The 20328-nt window shown below is 58.4% G+C and overlaps 2 protein-coding genes across 4 annotated transcripts in view; one reads left to right on the forward strand and one right to left on the reverse strand.

The window, feature by feature from the left end:
• HADHA (hydroxyacyl-CoA dehydrogenase trifunctional multienzyme complex subunit alpha) overlaps positions 1-9462 on the forward strand; it is a 28101-nt gene extending 18639 nt beyond the window's left edge. The window contains exons 11-20 of the mRNA XM_065682002.1: positions 44-153; positions 465-599; positions 1705-1876; positions 2593-2679; positions 4339-4479; positions 5741-5809; positions 6188-6383; positions 7252-7366; positions 7627-7772; positions 8848-9462. Of these exons, the coding sequence (XP_065538074.1) occupies positions 44-153; positions 465-599; positions 1705-1876; positions 2593-2679; positions 4339-4479; positions 5741-5809; positions 6188-6383; positions 7252-7366; positions 7627-7772; positions 8848-8993 (1317 nt within the window). The 3' untranslated portion in view covers positions 8994-9462. The remainder of the gene's footprint in view (positions 1-43; positions 154-464; positions 600-1704; positions 1877-2592; positions 2680-4338; positions 4480-5740; positions 5810-6187; positions 6384-7251; positions 7367-7626; positions 7773-8847) is intronic.
• Positions 9463-10434: 972 nt separating this feature from the next.
• On the reverse strand, positions 10435-17794 carry GAREM2 (GRB2 associated regulator of MAPK1 subtype 2). Of its 3 annotated transcripts, none has more exons than XM_065682000.1 (6): positions 17634-17794; positions 16216-16356; positions 14552-14682; positions 12606-13721; positions 11682-11845; positions 10435-11560 (listed from the first exon to the last, which is right to left on the reverse strand). In XM_065682000.1, the coding sequence occupies exons 1-6, from the start codon at positions 17743-17745 to the stop codon at positions 10696-10698; spliced, it is 2529 nt and encodes an 842-aa protein (XP_065538072.1). In that variant the 5' UTR covers positions 17746-17794; the 3' UTR covers positions 10435-10695. The 3 variants fall into 3 exon arrangements, with proteins under 3 accessions (XP_065538072.1, XP_065538071.1, XP_065538073.1); XM_065681999.1 differs by having other exon boundaries at positions 10435-11563; XM_065682001.1 differs by lacking the exons at positions 16216-16356; positions 17634-17794 and adding an exon at positions 15508-15587 and having other exon boundaries at positions 10435-11563.
• Between the last annotated feature and the right edge of the window lie 2534 nt (positions 17795-20328).

Raw genomic sequence — 20328 nt, forward strand, 5'->3', positions numbered from 1 at the left:
GTTAAATGCCAAACTCTCTGCTTTCTTCTTCCCTTTCTTCCAGAACTTTGGCAAACTTGCAATGACTAAGGAATCCAAAGCACTGTTAGGACTTTACCACGGGCAGACACACTGCAAGAAGAACAAGTTTGGAGCACCTCAGCGAGAGGTCAAGTAAGTGCACGTGTGGGATGCCTGAAGGAGGGCTTGGAGGACATTTGCTAAAGAGAGAGGACTTCTGGAGGACCTCTGTTCTTGGAGTGAGTGGCCTACAGTCCTGAAAAGCAGTGTAGCAGTGCAGAGAGATTTCCAGCCTCCAAAAGGCTAATGCTCTGCAGCTGGGAGGTCTCACCCACAAGTGAAATCTTGCATGATCTCACTAAAAATAGTTCCTGAGTGGACAGGAGCTGTGGGAATCTGTCAGAAGCAATGGAAATTCAGTGATTTCTAGCTTTAAATGTGTCCCCTGGTCCTTTTCTGTGCAGGACTCTGGCAGTGCTGGGAGCAGGGCTCATGGGAGCTGGCATTGCACAGGTTTCAGTGGATAAAGGGCTAAAGACCATTCTGAAGGACACAGCACAGCAAGGCTTGGACAGAGGACAGCAGCAGATCTTCAAGGGGTACGTGAACTAAAAGGAATTTGCTCAGGATGGAATAGGGCTGCTGTCAAGTCAAAATACTCCTCTGCTTTCAAGCAGTCAAGAACTTCTGACACCTCTGTTCCTTTGGAGTCTTCTACAATCAGATGTCACAGAAGTGCTTTCTTTTCTATGCAGTGTGCTGATATATTGCTATAAAATAGGCCTAGTGTATTCAGCCTTAGCTCCTTAGGTAGGTAGATGACCTAACAGACCGTTGCTTTAGTTTTTAGATACAGCAATAGCTTATAGAGCTAAGGGGGGAGGGAGTAATCCTGGTTGCCTAAAAGCCCATCTTGGGAGAGGCATTGGGTCACACTTCTGAAAAGCTGGATCTCTTTCCCCTGTCCTCCTGGCTTAGCAATAATAGTGCTCAGCTGTGCATCATCAGGAGTATCAGTGATTGATTCACAGGGTGGTTGGGGTTGGAAGGGTCCTCTGGAGATCATCCAGTCCCACAGCCCTGCTAAAGCGGGTTTACCTAGAGCAGGTTGCACAGCATTGTGTCCAGGTAGGTTTTGAGTATCTCCAGAGAAGAAGACTCCACGGTCGCTGGGCAGCCAGTTCCAATGCTCCATCACCCTCATGGTAAATAAGTTTTCCCTTGTATACAGATGGAGCTTCCTGTGTTTCAGTTTGTAGCTGTTACCCCTTATCCTGTCACTGGGCACCACTGAGAAGAGTAGCCCCATCCTCTTGACACCCACCCCTAAGACAATTGTATGCATTGATGAGATCCCCTCTGTGTCGTCTCTTCTCCAGGCTAAACAGGCCCAGCTCTCTCAGCCTTTCCTCGTAAGAGAGATGCTCCAGCCCCTTAATCATCTTCGTAGTCCTCTGCTGAACTCCAGTAGATCCCTGTCCTTCTTGACCTTCAGACTAGTTGGCTTTCAGACTAATGCACCAGCTGAGTTGTGTGAGCAGGGCTCTCCTTTTTCCAGGGGGAAGGAGGGGCCAGTGGCAGTCCTGGATTGGAGATAGTGTTTTGGGTCCAGGAGGGAGGCAGGGATGCCCTTGTTGGCATGGGGCACCTCCAGCACCCTGGCCTGGCCTGCTCAGGAGCTATGACCAAGCTGTCCTTCCCTAGGCTGAACAGCAAGGTGAAGAAGAAGAGCTTGACATCATTTGAGAGGGACTCCATTCTCAGCAAGCTTACGGGCCAGCTGGACTACAAGGGCTTTGAGAAGGCAGACATGGTGATCGAGGCAGTGTTTGAGGACATCAACATCAAGCATAAAGTGTTGAAGGAAGTGGAGGCTGTGAGTATTGTTTCTGAGCAGCTTGTGCTAGATGTGGCCCCTGTATGGTGGAGACTCAGGGAGTCCTGTCCTGCACTGCTGGGTTTGTCATACCTCCTTTGTGCTGCAGTTTAGTGCATGGTGCGAGTTATGTCAGTAGAGGGGTAAATGGTAAGGGCAGCTTTCCTATTCTCTAAGGATATTTACTGTTCAGTAAGAAGTCAGTAGTTTTTAGCTGAATAGGGCAATTCTGACATTTGCTAACTCCTGGGAGCCACTCCAAAAACACTTCCATTTGTCTGACAACATTGATATGATAGCAATGTCTTTTGATATCTCCACAATTTATATTCCTTTACCTGCTATCTCTAGCTTCCCACCACTGCACTTTTCTATTCAAGAGTACACTTGGGGAAGTAACTGGATGGGAAAAGATCTGGTCTGTGCACCTTTCTGGAGTCCCTCTCTGCTGTATGTAATGCCGTTGTGGTGGTCTGGCAGAAGCATGGGGGCTCTGAGACTTGCAGACCTGTGGAGAGCTCAGGGGAAATCAGATCTGGCTGACTTGGGCTGCTACTTTAGAATTGGTTTCTAATGCTGACAGAGAAAATCAAGTTTGCCTTGTTTGTCAGGGTTGCCAGCTGCTTGTGCTGCTCTCTCAGGGCTCTGCACATCACACTCTGGATCTGTCTCTGCAGCCTGTGTGTTTACACTGTCTCTTCCACTCCCTACCACAGGTGATCCCTCCTCACTGTATCTTCGCCAGTAACACATCTGCCCTCCCAATCAGCCAAATTGCTTCTGTTAGCAAGAGGCCAGAGAAGGTGAGTACCCAGTGCCAACTGCCTGTTCTGCTCTGCGCTGAGCTGCCTGTTAGGGGCAAACTGTCTTTGCTGGAGGTGAGCGCTGGGAACTTCTACTTCCTCCTCAAACATGAAACAGCTCATCCTCTGCCCCAAGTGCAAGCACTGAACAAAGAGCTTCTGATCTTTGGATAGGTAGGAAGTGGGTGAAGGTAGACTTGCCCCAAGTGTGATGCTATCAAGGCAGGGTGCAGAAGGGAGGTCAGTGCACTTCCAGGAAACATTAATGCACATGGGGGCAGGGAAGCTGTGGAAGGACTCAAGCAATTCCAGCCAACAACTTCAGTTAATTTGATAAGCTGATTAGATCTAGGAGTGATTTGCCAAGATGGGAGAATGCTGCCGCCTTCTTGGAGAGGACACTAACTTAGCAGCAAAAAGGGAAGGGACGTCAGTGACTGGAAGCTGAACTCGGAGGTGCTGAAATCACAGTGTTGGTCATCCATGGATTCAGCTCCTGTTGGGAAATTGGGGTTTTTTTTCTGGCTCCAGATGATCTATGTGAACAGGATGCCAAGAGTAACTGTTGGAGGTTCCTGTCATGTTCATGAGCCTCTTCCTGATTTACTGTCAGACCTTAGTTGCATCGGAAATGCAAACTCAGGTTTATTTCTTCATACTTACAAATAACTTCCTCTTGCTGTATAAATTGACTGGGTAATGACTCTTTATAGGAAACTAATAGGAAATCAGTTAACTAATTAGTGTATTTTCTTTAATTAGTTTTTCAGTCTGCAGCTCTCTCCAGCAGGTGTTCCTCTGGCAGATCTTAATGCCAAGTGCAGCTTCCCAGAGGCACGAAGGTGACAAGCTGATTACATGGTCATGTTAAGAAAGTGAATCACACAGCCGAATAATCTCCACTTAAATGCTGTTCCCAGAGGAAGGCTGCACTTACCTCCACATTTAGTTTCTCGAAGCATGCCTTCAAATTCACTTCATTGTCAAAAAAGGAAGCGTAGAATATCAAGTTGGAAGGGACCTCGTGGTCCAACCTTTCCAAGCAAAGTATGACCTAGATTAGATGTCCCACCACAGTGTCCAACACTGGGGAGTCACCAATTCCCCAGGGAGATTATTCCAGTGGCAGATTCTTATGGTAAAAACCTAGGAAGAAATCATTGACAAGCAGAACACAGGGACTTTGATCAACATCTGTTTCTGTGGCTGCTGTTCCACTCTCGATGCTCAGCAGAAGCTCCACCTGGGCATGTGGCTGCCCAGCCAGCTCACACAGTACCTGCAGTCACACAGTGCCTGTGATTTACCTGGGGACTGAGCTTACTGAGATTCCCAGACAGCTTTTGTTGCCAGACTATTAGAAAGCATAAAGAGAGCTGATCAGCACTCTTGGTCCTGTGTTACCCCTTCGTTCTCCCTGAGGCGAGAACTGTGGGGCGTGTGATATGTCCTCAGGAAAGCCAAGGAGGGAAGGGAGTTGGGGGGCATTTCTGTCGGAGAGGGATACAGTGGAATATGTGGCTGAATGGATAGTAGTGCACTGTGGTGATGGTGGGTCTTGCAGCCCTGCTTCCCTCTGCAGCTGGACACTTGACTTGCATAGCGGATTACTCTGGGAGCCAAAGTCTGTCTTAACCCTGAGCTCTTCCTTCTGGCCAGGTGATCGGGATGCACTACTTCTCCCCTGTTGACAGAATGCAGCTGCTGGAAATCATCACCACAGACAAAACATCCCAGGACACAGCTGCTTCTGCCGTTGCTGTTGGCCTCAAACAGGGCAAGGTCGTCATCGTGGTAAAGGTGAGGGAGCACTGCAGAAAATATAATCTGGGATAATGAATAAAAGGTCAGGCTGGTGCACTGAGGAGGCGGAAACATGGTTGTGAGTACACTGGCATTAGCTATTCATGCTGAGAAGTAAAAATGGAGGTTAGAAGGTGGCAGGTGCCCAGATGATCCCTGAAGTGTCCTTTGGAGCAGCCATGGAAGGCCACGAGGCACAGGTGCAGTCTGATCAGCCAGCACGAGGAGTTGGCAGTCCTGCTCCACACAGCTTCCAGGAGGCTTGAGCCTGTAGTGGCATCAGAGGCGGGGCAAGATTCTCACCACCTCTTCTCCCTGGCAGGCAGCAAGGACAGAGGGTCAGTGAGCAGTAGCCCTCCTCTTTCTGGATTTAAAACTTGTGTGAGAGGGGGCAGAAATACGTATGTAAGTGTAGGCAAAGATCTATACCAAGCGGAGGGAGAACACTGAGCACAGCAAGGCAGCAGCTGAGAACTACTGTGGTCTCTAGGAGGAGGTAGCAGAGCCTCAGAAAAGCCATGGGCTTCAAGTGTTTCATCAGGCTGACAGCTGCTGTTGAACTCATGGTCCTACAAGTGGAGCTGGTCTCATGCTCAGCAGTGCTGCTGTTTGAGCTAGGTGGGAGGTTCATCCAGTAGGCTCAGGGCACTTAGAGGAGTATATTACTGGATTGGAGTTTTCACTGGTGCGTGAGGTTGCCAGCAGTGCTGAGCAGGTCTCTCCAGTGGTACTGGGAAAACTGGCTTGTCAAAAAGTGCTCTGAAAGCAAGTGGAGATACAGTGCTGCTTCTCTAGCCCTCATCCCCACATGCCTCCTAGCATGGCAGTTTTCAGGTAGTCTCCTGCTTTCTGATTTCATGAGCAATTTCAGAGCTAAAACAACCAGTTTGTGCCAGTTCTGCTTGTGCTGAGCCCCCTTTCCCTTGTCAGCCTGATAGGTGAAGCTTGGTGAAGCCATGGGACTTTTGCAGCCTGTTTGGAGCCTCCAAGCACTATTTCAAATAAAAACACTCTGGTGAGAACTTCCAGGGAGTGAGTTCATGGAGGTCTTCAAACACTGTGGAGCCCTCCAGGATAAAAAAAAACCTGTCCTAGCTGTCTATAACATACTGTTAGAAATGCAGTTCAGTGTGCTTGTCCTGTGTGTCAATGCCTAAGCTGCAGCTTGGACCATGAAATGCAGTTCTTGTGCTACCAAGAGGGGCCGTGTTCCTGCAGTTTGTACTCACCTGCCTTTCTGCTTCACTTCTCTTCATAGGATGGGCCTGGCTTCTACACCACCAGGTGCCTGGGACCGATGCTGGCAGAAGTGGTCCGAGTTCTCCAGGTGTGTATCCCATCAGCTACCGAGCCTCTGCCTCAGAGTCATGTAAACTCTTCTTCCTCCTTACCCTCGGCCAGGCTGACCCCATGCCTGGCCAGGAAGGGGAGTGGGTAACCAGCCCCAGTCCTTGGGGTTGTCCTCAGGCCACTATTGGCTGAGCTATGGTTTGATGGGATGTGGTAATGAGGGTCTCTCCTCCCTACACAGCACCAGGGAGAGTCAGGAATGGGGTGAGCATGATGACACTGCTCGTGTCAGTCACTAAATGGCTAATGGGACTGGTTGCAGTCCATGGCCCGAGATGATTGAGGGATTTCTGCCCCACTCTGGTTTTGGGACACTCGCACAGAGATACCATTGCTTCCCCTTCTATTCCTGCAGGAGGGCATTGACCCAAAGAAAATAGACACCATCTCTACAGCCTTTGGCTTTCCTGTGGGTGCTGCCACGTTGATCGATGAGGTGGGTGTAGATGTCGCTGCACACGTGGCTGAGGACCTTGGCAAGGCCTTTGGTGAGCGATTTGGAGGAGGCAGCATCGACTTGTTCAAGCTCATGGTGCAAAAAGGCTTCTTAGGTGAGACACTAGGCTGTTTTAGTCTTAACATATTTTGCCTTTGTTCAAGGAAAAACACTGGTATCCATCAGCTTCTTCTGCCTTCAGGTGTGAGCAGTTATAAAGAGTCCTGGAAATGGGTCCGGAATCCCTCCCAGCTGTACCCTGGGTAGACCTTTGGCTGGAACCAGACCTTCTTTTGCAGAACCAGCAGCAGCTGGCAGAGATGCTGCCCAAAGCAAAGGCAGCAGACAAGATCTCATGAACCTCTCTGTGGCCTCTTCCTGAAACCTGCACTAGTGCCCTAGGACACAGAGCAAGTGGTTGGAAATAAATGTTCTCAGGTGAAACAAGCCCTGAGCTGAGCTTTACAAGCTCCATCCACATGATAGAAGCCATGCTGCTGGGTGCCAGAGGCAGCTGTGGCTCTGAGCATGCCAAAACAGAGCAGTGTCCATCAGTAGGACCTGCACATACACCATGATAGTTCTCGTCTTCCAGTGACGCATGCTGTGACCAGACTCCTGGCAGGAAGAGTTGCTCTTTAGATCTTGTTGTCTCTGTCTCTTGCTCCCAGGGTCCTTTTGCTGCTCTAGCCACAGAAATTGTGGTTTTATTTGACTGTCCTCTAGTAGTAGTGAAGACATTAGGGCCTGGCACAGTGGCAACATCTTGTCAAGGATTTGGCTGAACATGGGACCTCTTCACTCTGTCCTTGGTGAGGCAGTAAATGGGCTTGCTATGATGTGCAGAGGAGATGCCTGTGCTGGAAGGATCTACTTGTGCTAACAGCAGCAGGAGTCACAAGCTCATCAGTGGCAAAGATGTCGGGAGCGAACGGGATGTGTGGCAGGATGTGACTGTCTTTTTTTTTTTTTATGCCCGGCAGGTCGTAAGACAGGGAAAGGTTTTTATGTTTACCAGGAGGGGGTGAAGAACAGGAGTGTTAATTCTGCCATGGACGAGGTCTTAGCGCAGTTCCAAGTGCCAGCCAATCCTGAAGTGTAAGTAGCTGTGCGTGTTTGAGTGGTGGTGTGGGCTGGGTCCCACCCCTGACCTGATCAAGCCTTTGCCATTCTTATGTGCCTGCTCTGGGCCATGGCACAGAGCACAGTCCTTATCCACATGTGGATAGGGACACCCCCAGTGTGAGCACCCATCCTCTCCCCCTGGCTTTAGAGAGTCTCCCGTGCATGCTGGCATCGTGTGCTCCTCCCTCCAGCTCCTGTTACCTGCACAGCCCTTACAGGCTCTTTCCTTGCAGCTGCACTGAGGAGGACATCCAGATGCGCTTGGTGACGAGGTTTGTGAATGAGGCAGCCATGTGCCTGCAGGAAGGGATCCTCAGCAACCCCCTGGAGGGAGATATTGGTGCTGTGTTTGGCTTGGGCTTCCCGCCGTGCCTGGGAGGTAAGGGGTTTCAGCTGGGCTAGGCTGCATGGCTTGGTTCAACAGCTTTGTCACGGGCTTGCCTAGTGAGCTCTAGCACCAGAGGCAAGGCAGCTGTTAAGGCCAGGTTTGAGCCACAGTCTGACAAGCCCACGCGTCCTTTTCCCACATAAAGCGTGAGCCAGAGAAGTTGCTCCAGCATTCCCACCCTGTGAGAGGTAGCAGTGAGCCTGAGAGCTGCTGTCAGATGTTTTGGCAAGGACCCTGTGGAGTTCCTCTACGGGTAACAGCTGTTTAACAGAGCAGGGGCTGGTGAGGTCAAAGGACTGCTGTGTCTTCAGGTTTGAATAAGAAGGCAGAGCCTTGCTGGCCCCAGCCTCATCAGCGCTTCCTGAGAGAACTTCAAAGGACGGGCTTTGACCATGCCTGATAGCTGTGGGGTGTAGGTGGGATGGGGACTTGCAAAGCCCTGCAATATGAGAAAATCCCTGGCTTGCTTTTTTGCAGCCATATGATGCTTGGTGGAAAATGAGGCTCTGGTGTCTCATCTCTTGCCACTGCGACTTGACTGGCTGGGCAGGCACACATCCAGCACTGCTGGAATGCTACTCCTGCTGCACATAGAATTCAGAAATTGTGCCCCAGGACACAGATAAAGCTGAGCTGACAACCTCAGCCATGGTGCACAGCACATTTCAGGCCAAGATGCTTGCTGGGCCCAGCCAAGAGTATCAACAAAGTGCTCCTGGACCCATCTGCAACCTGGGTGGGTGGCTGTGGCCATGGATGAGGCATGAGCTGAGTTTGGGGTTGCAGCTGAAGGGTACCACGGGCTCTTGGGCCATGAGATAGTGCTGCTGGGCCATGAGATAGTGCTGCTGGGCCATGCCTCACGTTCCCCTCTTTGAGGCAAGGGAGCAGTCCCAGCAGTCAAGTGTCCGCTCGGTGCAGATGGGCAGGCAGGGACCAGGTCCTGCATTGCCCTGCTGAGAGCCTGGGGCTCTCCTTTGGAGAAGGATGGAGTGGTCAAATCCAGTGCTCTTGCCCTTGGTGTTTCTCGCCTCCTTGGCACAGCTGCGTCGCCCTGTCCCTGCAGGTCCCTTCAGGTACGCAGACTCATACGGAGCCAGGGAGCTGGTGGACAAGCTGCGCAAGTACGAGGCTGTGTACGGCTGCCAGTTCACACCGTGCCAGCTGCTGCTGGACTATGCCAAAAACCCCAGCAAGAAGTTCCACCAGTGAGCGTGGCCCCACACCGCCCACCCATGACGCGCCGACAGCTCGAGCTGAGGCCGCCGGCTCTCCAGCGATACCCCAATCTGTAGGTTAATCTCCAAAGCACCCAGGGGAGGAAGGAGAGTGGCAGCGGATCGCCTCATGGCTTCTGCTCATTTCAAGTGCCTTAGCAGCAGCTACTGTGTGTTGGGCATGTCCGTCCTGTGCCACCGTGGGCCTGTGGCTCCTTGCTGGAAGAGAGTTTCTTTTGCATTCACCTCCATGCTGTGACCTCCAGCGCTCCCCACTGGGCAGGCTGCACCCGGGATGGCACTGGCCCCACAGCCTTGCCTTTCCATAAAGTTCCACCAGAATAAGCCCCCATCTCCTGGGTTTGGACTCCGTACCTGTTTCTCCTCCCGTCTCGCTGGGGCAGCAGCCTCTCAGCACCGAGGAACGGAACTGTTCAAGTCGGAAATAAAGCGTTCAGGCAATCCTCTGGGGTCCTCTCTGCTTTTGCTTGCTGAGCCACCCACCAAGGGGCTGCTGGCAGTTGCTGGAGGCAGGGCGGAACAAAGGCCTCCTCTGTCACCTCTGCCATCAATCAGGGGCTGTGAGGAGCCTCTGGTTCTTTTGTCTGGCCCTGAGCACTGCCGCCGGGGTGATTCTGGCAGATGGACCCGCCTGTAATTGCAAATCGAGCAGCCAAAGACCAGAAGCGTCCCCCGTGGGGAGAGCTCAGTTTAAACTAAAAGGCTTTAAATCTCCATGCACCTGTCACTGATTTCAGAGCTTGGCCCGGTCTCGCTTTCCTGGGCTTGCTGTGATGCCGTGCATTGCCTCCCCAGCTCCAGCCTTTCTTCTGCGTCCGGACAGGGCTGGGGCCAGGAGCTGGGTGATGCCACTCTCTTCATGCCACATCCATGCTTGTTTCCTAAGGCTCCAAAACCAAAATCGGGCTGAGACATCATCTCCTGGTTTTGCTGCCTGCTGGGGGAGGCACAGGACTGCCTGTGGAGCTGGAAACCAGCCTTCAGCCCTCCCTGGGGGGCTGCAACCCCCGGATCTGCTCCCTGGCTGTGAGAGCAGGGCCATGGGTTGCTGCCCCATGGAGGGCTGTGCATGTGGGGACTGAGCTGTGGTTATAGGGCTGAAGTCAGGGCTGGAGGCATCTTGCCATTGAGAGAGTGGGGTGCTTTTGGCTGGGGGTTGCAGCCCTGAGGGTAGGTCTCTGCCTCCCTTCCCCAAGATCAGCTCTGTCCAGCAGGCAGGGGAGCTTCCTTTCCATCCCTGAGCTCACCCTGGGGTGCAGGCAGCCCAGAGCAGCTCCAGGAGCACCATCTTCCCAGGCAGGGGGATCACAGATCCCAAGAGATGGGCAGGGTGTGCAAAGATGGGAGAGATCCTCAAAGCCTCCTTCCCCACTGACAGCCTCTTTCCCTCTCAAGCAAGGGCCTTCTCTGGTGGCTCGTTTTTCTCCTGTACCTTTATTACGCTAATCCACAAGGATTAAGTTAAACCAGTCAACGAAAACTCCAGTATTTTCCAGCCCATTTGGGCCAAAATTACTGTCCAGTGTTAAAACAGAAAAGGGGGAGGGCCGCGTGATGGGGCCAAGCTGCCGGGGAGCCCCCAGCTGGTGGGCACTACCGGAGCGTGGCAGGGGACAGGAGCGGGGACATCAAGACCCATGGTCTGGGTGGCTGCCCAGGGTGTCCCCAGCGTGTGGCTAGATCTTGGGGCGCCAGCCCTTGATGAACTGCATGATCTTCTTCACCTGGAGCTTGGTGAGGCGGAAGTCATCGGCCAGGATCTCCTCGCTGAGCTGCACGAAGATGCTCCCATCAATACGCTCGCGGGCAAAGAAGCTGACCACGTCCTCGGAGAGGCCGATGAAGCGCAGGCACTTGGACACCTCCTCCAGCGAGAGGGACGAGAGGTCAGCAGGGGGCAGCCAGGGCGAGCTATCCCCACTGGGCCGGGGGGCAGCCGGAGGGGCCCCCCCATCACCCCGCGTCGCTGGTGGCACCTCGATGACACCCTGAGCCAGGTAGAGGTGGGTGACACTGCCCTCGGCCCCGCGCAGGACAGCAGGAGAGAGCGGGGACGCCCCATGGATGACGATGCTGTCCCCATCGAAGCCCTTGGGTGGGCGAGGGGGGGGCACTGGTTCCTCAATGGGCGCGAAGGGCTCTGGCGAGGAGGATGAGGATGGGGCAGCCGGGGCTGAAGGCGGCTTGGGCCACTCGGGGCTCTCTGGCCATTCAGCCGGGCCGGCAAAGGGGTTGAGCGCCCCGAAGGGAGCAAAGCGCTTTTGGGGGTGCGGGGGCTTGAGGCGGGGGCAGCTGCGATAGGGCTTCAGGGGGGGCTCAGCCCCTGACAGTGGGGTCGAGCAGCTGCCGCCCACCCCAGCGCCTGCCTCTGCGTACGCCCAGGGGTCCGACCAGGAGGTCTGGGTTGTGGGGGGCAGCGTGGCGGGGGGCAGCGGGCGCCCAGGGGCCTCTCCGGCCTTGCAGTCGCCCCATGTGCAGGGGTAGCAGTAGAGGGAATAGGCGTCTGGTGAGGGTGAACCGCTGCCGCTCCGTGGGACCGACCTGCTGGAGGAAGAGCAGCATCACCATCACCCCATCCCTGCTGCGGGGACGTCCCACCCCAGGGTGTCATCCCGCCGCCACATCCCCACCACATCACCCGGACCACACCGGCACCACTCACCCGTCGTGGAGCCCTGAGGAATAGTAGGAGAGGCTGGGGCTGGGCGAGGGAGTGGGTGCCAGCTTCGAGCAGCGCAGGGCAGCTGGGGGGCTGCAGGGTGCTGGGGGGCGGCCGCCCCTGGGTGGCACAGGGGGGGCGTTCAGCAGCCGACATTCCTCCTTCACCTGGAAGGGGGGTGCACACCGTCAGGACCCAGTCACCGGTGATGGGAATCTGCCCCTGGGACCCTGTGGCTGGATGGGGTGATGGGGGGGCTTTGGGGGCAACCAGCCCCAGTCAATCCAGGAAGCTCTGGGTACCAGTGGGGAGCTCCACAGAAGTGTGTACCCTGTAGTGCCAGGGAGCCCAGAGGGTTTGGGGAATCAAACAGAGGTGGGGAGGGACCCCAAAGGCAGGGAACAGCACCCCAGCACCCCGGGTAAGGATTTGGGTACCCCATGATGAGGAGGTGAGAGGCTGAAATTTTGCATACCCCATGGTGCAGGGGAGCCCAGAGGATTTGGTTACCCCACTGTGCTGGGAAGCACAGGAAATTTCGGTACCTTGTGGTGCGGAGAGCCCTGGGCAACCAGGGACTCCGTGGTAAAAGGGTGTCCTGAGGATTCAGGGACCCCCCCAGTGATGGGGAGCACTGGAGAGCTACGTGCCCCGTGGTGCCAGGGAGCACAGAGGCTTGGGAGGACTAAACAGAGCTGGGGAGGGACCCCAAAGACGGGGGCCAGCACCGCAGCACCCCTGCAGGGGGTAGGATTGGCTGTGCCATGGGGCTGGAAGCATGGCCCTGGGCTGCGCACCCCTGCCCATGGCACAAGGCTGCTGGTGGGGTCATGCTGGGGCTCGCTACCCAGTTATCCCGGAGCGTAACCCTGCCCTGGGCAGCGGGCGGGGCCCCAAGCGCATCGTTCCCCATGGCGTGGCTCTTACCGCCTCCGACTTGGGTGGCACCGGGGGTGGGCTGCCCGCGCGGGGCTCGTCCCCGGGCCCACTGGGGCGGTGCAGGGAGCCCAGCGGGGCCACAACCCCGAAGGAGACAAGGTCCTGGCGGCCGGCAGCGCTGCCCGGCTCACAGCAGCCCTCCAGGCTGGGGTTGCTCCAGAGCTCCTCGTAGGGGATCTCCAGCGGCTCCTGAGTCCTGAACTCGGGCTCAGCCCAGTCGGGGGTCATGTATTCCCGGTCGGGGTCGGGGAAGTCCGGCAGCGGCGGGCGCGGGGCGCCCCCCGCGATGCCGCGCGGTCCCTGGCAGCGGGCGGTGGGCTCCCGGGGCCCCGCGGGGCTGCAGGAGCAGAGGGAGAGGCGCTGCAGGGGCTGGCTGAGCTCCTCGCGGGCGCAGGCGGGCAGGCAGAGCCGGAGGCGCCGGGGGCTGGCGCACTCCTCCAGGAAGTCGGGCTTGGCCTCCCGCACGGCCCGCGAGTACTCGTCGGGGTTGAAGCGGTCGTGGCAATACGCGGCGCTGTCCCGCAGCAGCTTCTCCAGCTGCGGGTCCCCCGCGAGCAGCCCCTCTGGCAGCTGGAAGCGGGGCATGTCGGTCAGCAGGAGGAAGTGGAAAGGGACCAGCTCGTCCCGGCGGAGGATGCAGCAGAGCACCACGGTCTTGGAGATGATGCTGACCAGCTTGTAGCAGTGGCCCTCGCGGATGGCGTGCAGGTCGTAGGGGTTGCGCGCGGGGCGGCTGGGCACGGCCACGTTGACGGGCAGCCGCACCTTCTCGATGATGCTGCGGATGGTGTGCTCGCCCTCCTGCAGGCGCAGCTCCAGCGGGCTGCGTGTGCTGAAGCGGCCCTTGCACTGGAAGGGCAGGCTGAGGCTCTCGTTGGTACGGTGGTTCATGCAGATCAGGCAGGGCATCTTGCCCTTCACCTGCCTGGCGCCCGCTGCCGGCGCCGCCTTGCCCAGCTTCCGCAGGATGGTGTTGAAGCGCGACTTCTCCTTCACCGTCTTGGCACACAGGATCTCCGCTTGGCCCATCAGCGTCAGCTCGTCCCCAGCGTTCAGCGTGAAGTTGTACACCTCGCTGTCCTCGCTGAATTCCCCCGACACCACCTGCCCCGGCACAGCCCCACCATGGGACCCCGGCACTGTCCCCTGACATCCCACTGCTGCTCTGTAACGTGCCACCACCATCCCCTGGCATCCCACCACCACCCATTGCTGGCCCACTCTTCTCTCCTGATGTCCCGTTACCAACCTCTGCTTTCCCTCCACACCCCTCTTTTAGTCTCATTGCCATACCCACGTGTCCCACCACTACCTTTGATGTCCCACTGCCATGCCTTGCTGTCCTGCTGCCCCACCATTGACTCCTTTTGTCCCAACACCCACCCCAGTGTCCACAACCGTCTCCTGAAGTCCCACCACCACCCTGCAATGTGCCACCACCATACCCTGATGTCCCACCACCAGCCCATGAAGTCTCACCATCATAGAATCATAGAATAGTTAGGGTTGGAAAGGACCTCAAGATCATCCAGTTCCAACCCCCCTGCCATGGACAGGGACACCTCACACTAAACCATCCCACACAAGGCTTCATCCAACCTGGCCTTGAACACCTCATGTCCCACTGTCCTCTCCTGATGTCTCCTCACTGACTCCCAATGTCCCACCACTATCACCTGATTCTCACCGCCACCCCCTGATGTCCCAGCACCATTCCTTGCTGTCCCATTGTCCTCTGGTGATGTCTCACCACCACTCCCTTCATCCCATTATCACCCCCTGATGTCCCAGCACTACCCACAATGTCGCACCACTATCGGGGATGTCCCACCACCACCCCTCCCGATGTCCCCCCAGCATCCCTCGCTGTCCCACCACTGACCCCCAGTGTCCCCTGACATCCCACTGCCATTCCCTGCTGCCCCCGTACCGACCTTCACACTGAAGGTGATGGCCTCCATGACGAAGATGCGGTCTGGGAAGATGCTGGCCACCTCCTCCACGCTGTTGAAATACTGCACGGGCTCACGAATGTCCCGGTCCTGGTCCAGCAGCTTGAACTTCCCTGTATGGGACAGCCAAACCCAGGGTGGTGAGAGGAGCCCGTCTCCAGTGCTTGGCTCAGCATGGCCCTTCATTGGGGGGCAGCCACCCTTGAGTACACCCTGAGGTCCCCATCACACTCTGAGGGGGACATTCTGTGGCCTTCACCCAGGGTGTCCAAGTGCTTCACACGGACGCCAGAGCAGCCCCATAGCTCTGCCCCACATACACAGCATCAATGGGGTGGTTTGGGTGGGACAAAGCACACGGGCTGGCTCGGCCATGCCGCTCCGGCACTGCTGGAGCTGCAGGAGCCACCACAAAGCAGCCACAGAAATGCACCACGGACGGAGGAACCCACCCAGGGCAGAGCCAGTGGAGCCCCCATTGCTCCCCCCCCCCATTGCTCGCGCCCCACCAGGGCCCTGTGACACACACCACCACCACCCCCCCGCCTCCTGCCTTGGGTGGGAGACCTGGTACGGGGCTGGGCAGCAGGGACAGCAGCAGAGGCCGAGGCTGGAGCAGCAAAACTGCCGCCATCGGCATCGCCTCGGCGGGGACAGACCTGACGGGAATATTAATCCCCCGGCACCGGCTCCAGCGCCAGCCCGTGCCAAGCGGCGCTGGGGCCGCAGTGATGGGGACACAGGCTCGGTGCGGGCTCCACATGCCAGGGCAGCTCCAGCAAGGCCAAGCCGCCGCCCCCCCCCCCCCCCAGAAGCAGGTTAACACAGTGCCCCCCCCCTCCCCTCTTCTCCCCCCACCCCCCCCCCCCCCGGGACAGGCGATTAACCCCCTCCCCCCCTCCATTTTCCATTATTTATTCATTAGCAGGGCTCATTACCGACATGGCGAGCACTTAGAGTGGTCATTAAGGCTCTTGCTACGGCGGCCGCCAGCATCTCAGCACCTTCGTCTGCATCACCAGCCCCAACCCCAGTCCCATCCCCATCCTTATTCACATCCCAATCTTCATCCCACCCTCACTTCACCTCTGTCCCCATCCTTATCCCTACCCCCTCCCCAGCCCATCCCATCCTCATCACTCTCCCTGTCACCATCCCTTCCCCATCCTCATCTCTTCTCATCCCTGTCCCTTTCCTCATCCCATCTTCAACACTCTCCCATCCTCAGCCCCATCTCCATCCCTGCACTTGTCTCCATCCCTGTCCCTGTCTTCATCCCATCCTGTGTCCTTATCCCATCCCATTCCATCCCATCCCCATCCCTGCCCCTATACCCTGTCTGCAGCCCTATCCTGTCCTTGTCTGCATCTCATCATATCCCCACCAGTGTCTTTATCTCATCCCATTCCATCCCCACCAGCCCCACTCTGAAGCCCCCCAGCTTTGGGCACTGGCAGGGCAGGAGGGGCTGAGAGCAGCCCCTAAACCAGAGCACCCGCTTCCCCAGGCCAGCCCATCCTGGAGCACCCCCCATCCAGCCACCTGAGCAGCGTGGGGGTCCCAGCCCTGCTGCCCCAAGAGACCCCAACACCCTCGTCCTCACCCCAAGGAGCCCGGCACCCTTGTCCTCACCCCTCGCACCCCACCTGGGTACTGGAGCGGGATGTCGATCTTGGGGCCAATGACGTAGTGTCCCTCCTCCAGGCTGTGAGCGGTCACCGTGGTCCACTGCCGGCACGAGTGGACCAGGAGCACGTCCTGGGCACTGACACCCTCCACGCGCTCGCCTGCCGGGGGACGGGGCTGTCACCATCCCCAGGACACCCCCACCCGCCCTGTGGAAGCAGGGACGGGCGGATGGAAGGACAACCGGCGGCGGGATGAGCAGGTTCCCGCTGCCAAGAGCCACCAGTTGCCCAGGAAACAATTTCTTTGTCCCCCCTGAAAAGCTGCGGCCGCCGCAAACAACAAGTTTATTGAGCCGGGGCCAGCCCGGGGGCCCCCACCGCTGCTGCACCCCCCGGCACCCACACCAGCGCCCCCCCCCCCCCCCGCTGCGGAGGGATGGACCCCGCTCCGGAGGGGACACATCCTGCACGGGCACCCCAGGATGAGCCTGTGCACCCCCCTGCTCCCCACCCAGACCGCGCGTGGGGCGGTCACAGCCCGGCCCCCTCCCGGCCAGGCCGTGTCCCAGGGAGGGCGGCGAGGGGACACGGTGGCCTCAAGCCCCTGCCAGCCTGGTGCCACCTCCTCCAGCGTGGCGCCCGGAAAGGGTGAGGATGGCAACCAGCGCGCAGGTGGGGACCAGGGGCAGCCAGGGACCTCCACACACACACGCACACTGAGTTTCTCCTGGCCCGCAGCCTTCCACCCTCCCTCCCTCATCATCATCATCATCAACATAACAACCTTCCTCCCTCCTTCTCACTCCAGCCTCCCTCCCTTCTCCTAGTCCCCTTGGTGGTCCTCCTTCCTCCTCCTCATCCCTCCAGCCTTTCTCTCTACCTTCTCCTCACCAATCCAGCCTTCCTTCCTCCTCCTCTTCTTCACCCCTCCAGTCCCCCCCCCTTCCCTCCAGCCTTCTTTCTTCCTCTTCCCCATCCTTCTAGACTTCCCCTCTTCTCCTCACCCCTCCAGTCTTCTTATCTCCCACATCATCCTTCCACCATCCACCCCTCCAGCCCTCTTCCTTCCCTCCTCCTCCTCACTCTCAAGTCTTCCTCCCTCCTCCCCACCCTTCCATCCTCCCACTCAACCTCCTCCCTTTAAGCCTTCCTCCCTCCCTCCTCCTCACCTCTCCATCCTTCCTCCCCCCTTCTCCTCCCCATCACTCCAGCCTCCCTCCCTCCTCCTCCCCATCACTCCAGCCTCCCTCCCTACTCTTGGTCCCTCCAGCCTTCTTCCCTCCTCGTCCCCATCACTCCAGGCTTCCTCCCTCCCTCCTCCTCACCTCTCCATCCTTCCTCCCTCCTTCTCTCCACCGCTCCAGCCGCCCTCCCTCCTCCTCCTCGTCCCTCCACCCTTCACCCCCAGCCCCCCAGCCCGCCCCGGCGCCCCTCACCCTGCCCCAGGCACACGAGGGTGGGCAGCCGGCACTGGCTGACGATCGCGTCGAGGGGCAGCGCCGCGGGGCTCCAGCGGAGCCGGGCCAGCCCCGCCGCCAGCTTCTCCATCGCATCGCGGCTCAAGCCGGGCCCTGGCCGGGCTCCATCGCCGCCGCCGGGCCGGGGCAGCGGCGGGGCCGGGGCCGGGCCGGGGAGGGCGGGGGGCGGCGGGAGCGGGGCAGCGGGAGGAGCCGCCCCCCGCCCGCCCCCGGCCCCTCCCCGGCAGGCGGGACCCCCCCGGGGGCGGGGATGGGGCGGGGACCCCGGCGGGACCCCCCCAACCCTCCCCTCGGCCCAGCCACCCCGGCGGGGGCCGCTTCGGGGCAGGGGGGAAAGGAGTCGCTGCTCGCCCCGGGCTACCGGAGGAGTCGCGGGCTGAGCCCCGGGCTACCGGTGAGCTCGGCTCGCTTTGGCCGCAGGGGGAAGAGGCGAGGGGGGACCCGGAGCCCACCCCCCCCACACCGCGTGTCCCGCAGCCGGAGCCAGCTCCGGGGCTCGGAGCCGCTGGGATCCCGCCGGGGGTTCCCCCGGAGAGACCGACGCTGGAGGAGCCGAGACGGGGTTGGCGCTGCAGGGGGGACCCGGAGGAGGAGCCCGATGCTGCCCCAGGCGGGGCGGGGACCCCCCCAGTGGCACTGGGCACCCGAGGCACGAACGGCACCGGCTCCGGGAGCGGGATTCCCCTATCTGGGACATCAGCATGATCAGCAAGGACACCGCGATCAGGGGGACCCCCCGGCAGGGACATCGCCATCACAGGGATCCCCCGGTTGGGGCATCTCTGTCAGGGAGACCCCCGGGCCGGGACACCATCGTTACACCGAGCAAGGACGCCGCACCCTGGAGGCTCACAGCCAGCCTGAGCTGGGACACCAGGTTCAGGGGTCCCCGCACCCCTTGCACTAGGGACACGCTCGCTCACAGACCCGTTTTGGGGTCTCCTCTGGCGAAAGAGCAGAGGGGAACACGGGACGCAGGGCGCTGCACGCCCAGCCAGCGGCCCGGGGTGACCTGGGAAGTGAAGGGTGAAGGAGTGGAGGAAGCCGCAAGTGCCGGCAGGGTCGGTGCCCAGCCCTGGGGATGTGGCACCGCGCTGGGCCCCGCTACCCGCTGTTTCCCTGACATACACCTCAGGCAAAGCAGTGGTATTGGAGACCCCAGCCCCTCCTCGAGGGCCTGATTCGGTGCAGGGTCCTGGTGCGGGTTAGCGGGGCACCCAAAGGTGCCATCGGAGCAGCAGTGGGGAGCTCGGGGGCAGAGCCCAAACCTGTTGGGACACATGGGAAACTTGCCGGAATAAACAGGGATGGGGTTGGAACAGGGACAGGGATAGAGCAGGGAAGAAGGATGGAGCAGGGAAGTGGAAGGTGCAGGGACAGGGATACATCAGGGATGGAGAAGGAGCAGGGATGGGGATGGAGCGGGTACGGGGACGGAGCGGGGACACGGATGGAGCAGGGACAGGGATGGAGACAAAGCAGGGACAAGGATGGAGCACGGATGGGGACAGAGCAGGGACTGGGATGGAGCAGCGGCGGGGACAGAGCAGGGACGAAGCAGGGATGGGGGCGGAGCAGAGACGACAGAGCGGCAGGAGGAGGATGCGGGAGGGCTCAGGACTCCCTGCCGGGGGTGACAGCGACAAGCGGGACACCGGGAGTGGCCGGCGGGGAAATGCCCCCGCCGGGTCCCCCCTCCCCGCTGCCCTCTCGCACAGCCACCACCGCAATGGCGACGGCTGCGCAGAGCTGCCTCGCTGCGAGCCGCTCGCCCGCAGCTTCCTCGCCGGGAGCAGCACAAACCCCATCCTCCCGGTTACCGGCACCATGGCAGCGGCAGAATCATGTCCTCTCTCCGCCATCCCATGCCACGGAGGTGGGGCCCTGCCCGAGCTCTAGCAAGGGGTCACAGAGGCTGCAGCAGGCCCCGGGAGCACCCACTCTCTGCGGAGAGGGCAGCTTGCAAGGACTGGAGAGGGCAAATGGACCCTACTCCATGGGGAAGGATTTGCCAACTGCTCTTGGACAGCTGGAAAACCCACCTATGCTCTTGCATGAGCGAAGGGTCAGGCAGCTACTGCCCTTTAGGCAGTTGCAAAGGTCCTCTCCAACGAGGGAGGGAGCCCCAGGGGTCTGACTTGCACCCCAAGAGCTGGGTGCACCCACACCCACTGTTCTACACGGAACACACCACCGCACCTCCTACAGCCCTGCGCTGGAGAAAGAACAGCCTATAACGTCTCTGAGGAGACAATACAGAGCAACGGCCCTGCCCCAGCCCAAAAACCCCTCAGCAGCAGCGATCAGCTCCTGCATCCCAGGTTTTACTGGTACATCCCAGCAGCTGCAGGTGCCAGGTCCAAGAGCCACTATAGCCCCGACAGAAAGCTTGGCCCAAAAGGAGTCTAACAGGGCCCAGGAAGGAACCAATGCAAGTTTATAAAAGCTTTTATTTGCTCTTGGTATGACCAAGAATGGGACAGTGATCTTTTATACAATTTGATACAGTAAGTGGTACAAAAGAATGTGTTTTAAATAAAAAGCCAGAGTGGAGTAGCAAAAATATTAAAAGATTAAGTAAAAAATCGTAGGCATGGGAATTAATCCTAGACCTTAAGTTGATGCTGTTTTTTCCACCGTCCGAGTAGGAGAG

Source organism: Lathamus discolor, chromosome 5, assembly GCF_037157495.1.
Source record: "Lathamus discolor isolate bLatDis1 chromosome 5, bLatDis1.hap1, whole genome shotgun sequence".
NCBI classification, from domain to species: domain Eukaryota; kingdom Metazoa; phylum Chordata; class Aves; order Psittaciformes; family Psittacidae; genus Lathamus; species Lathamus discolor.

What these genes read in the sequence shown, in the direction of transcription:
- GAREM2 (XM_065681999.1), bottom strand. Translation starts at nt 17,745, where the DNA reads ATGGAGAAGCTGGCGGCGGGGCTGGCCCGGCTCCGCTGGAGCCCCGCG. An exon ending in CATCCCGCTCCAGTACCCAG is followed by an intron (nt 14,683 to 16,215) that starts GTGGGGTGCGAG and finishes TGTCCCATACAG; the next exon opens with GGAAGTTCAAGCTGCTGGAC. An exon ending in CCATCACCTTCAGTGTGAAG is followed by an intron (nt 13,722 to 14,551) that starts GTCGGTACGGGG and finishes GTGCCGGGGCAG; the next exon opens with GTGGTGTCGGGGGAATTCAG.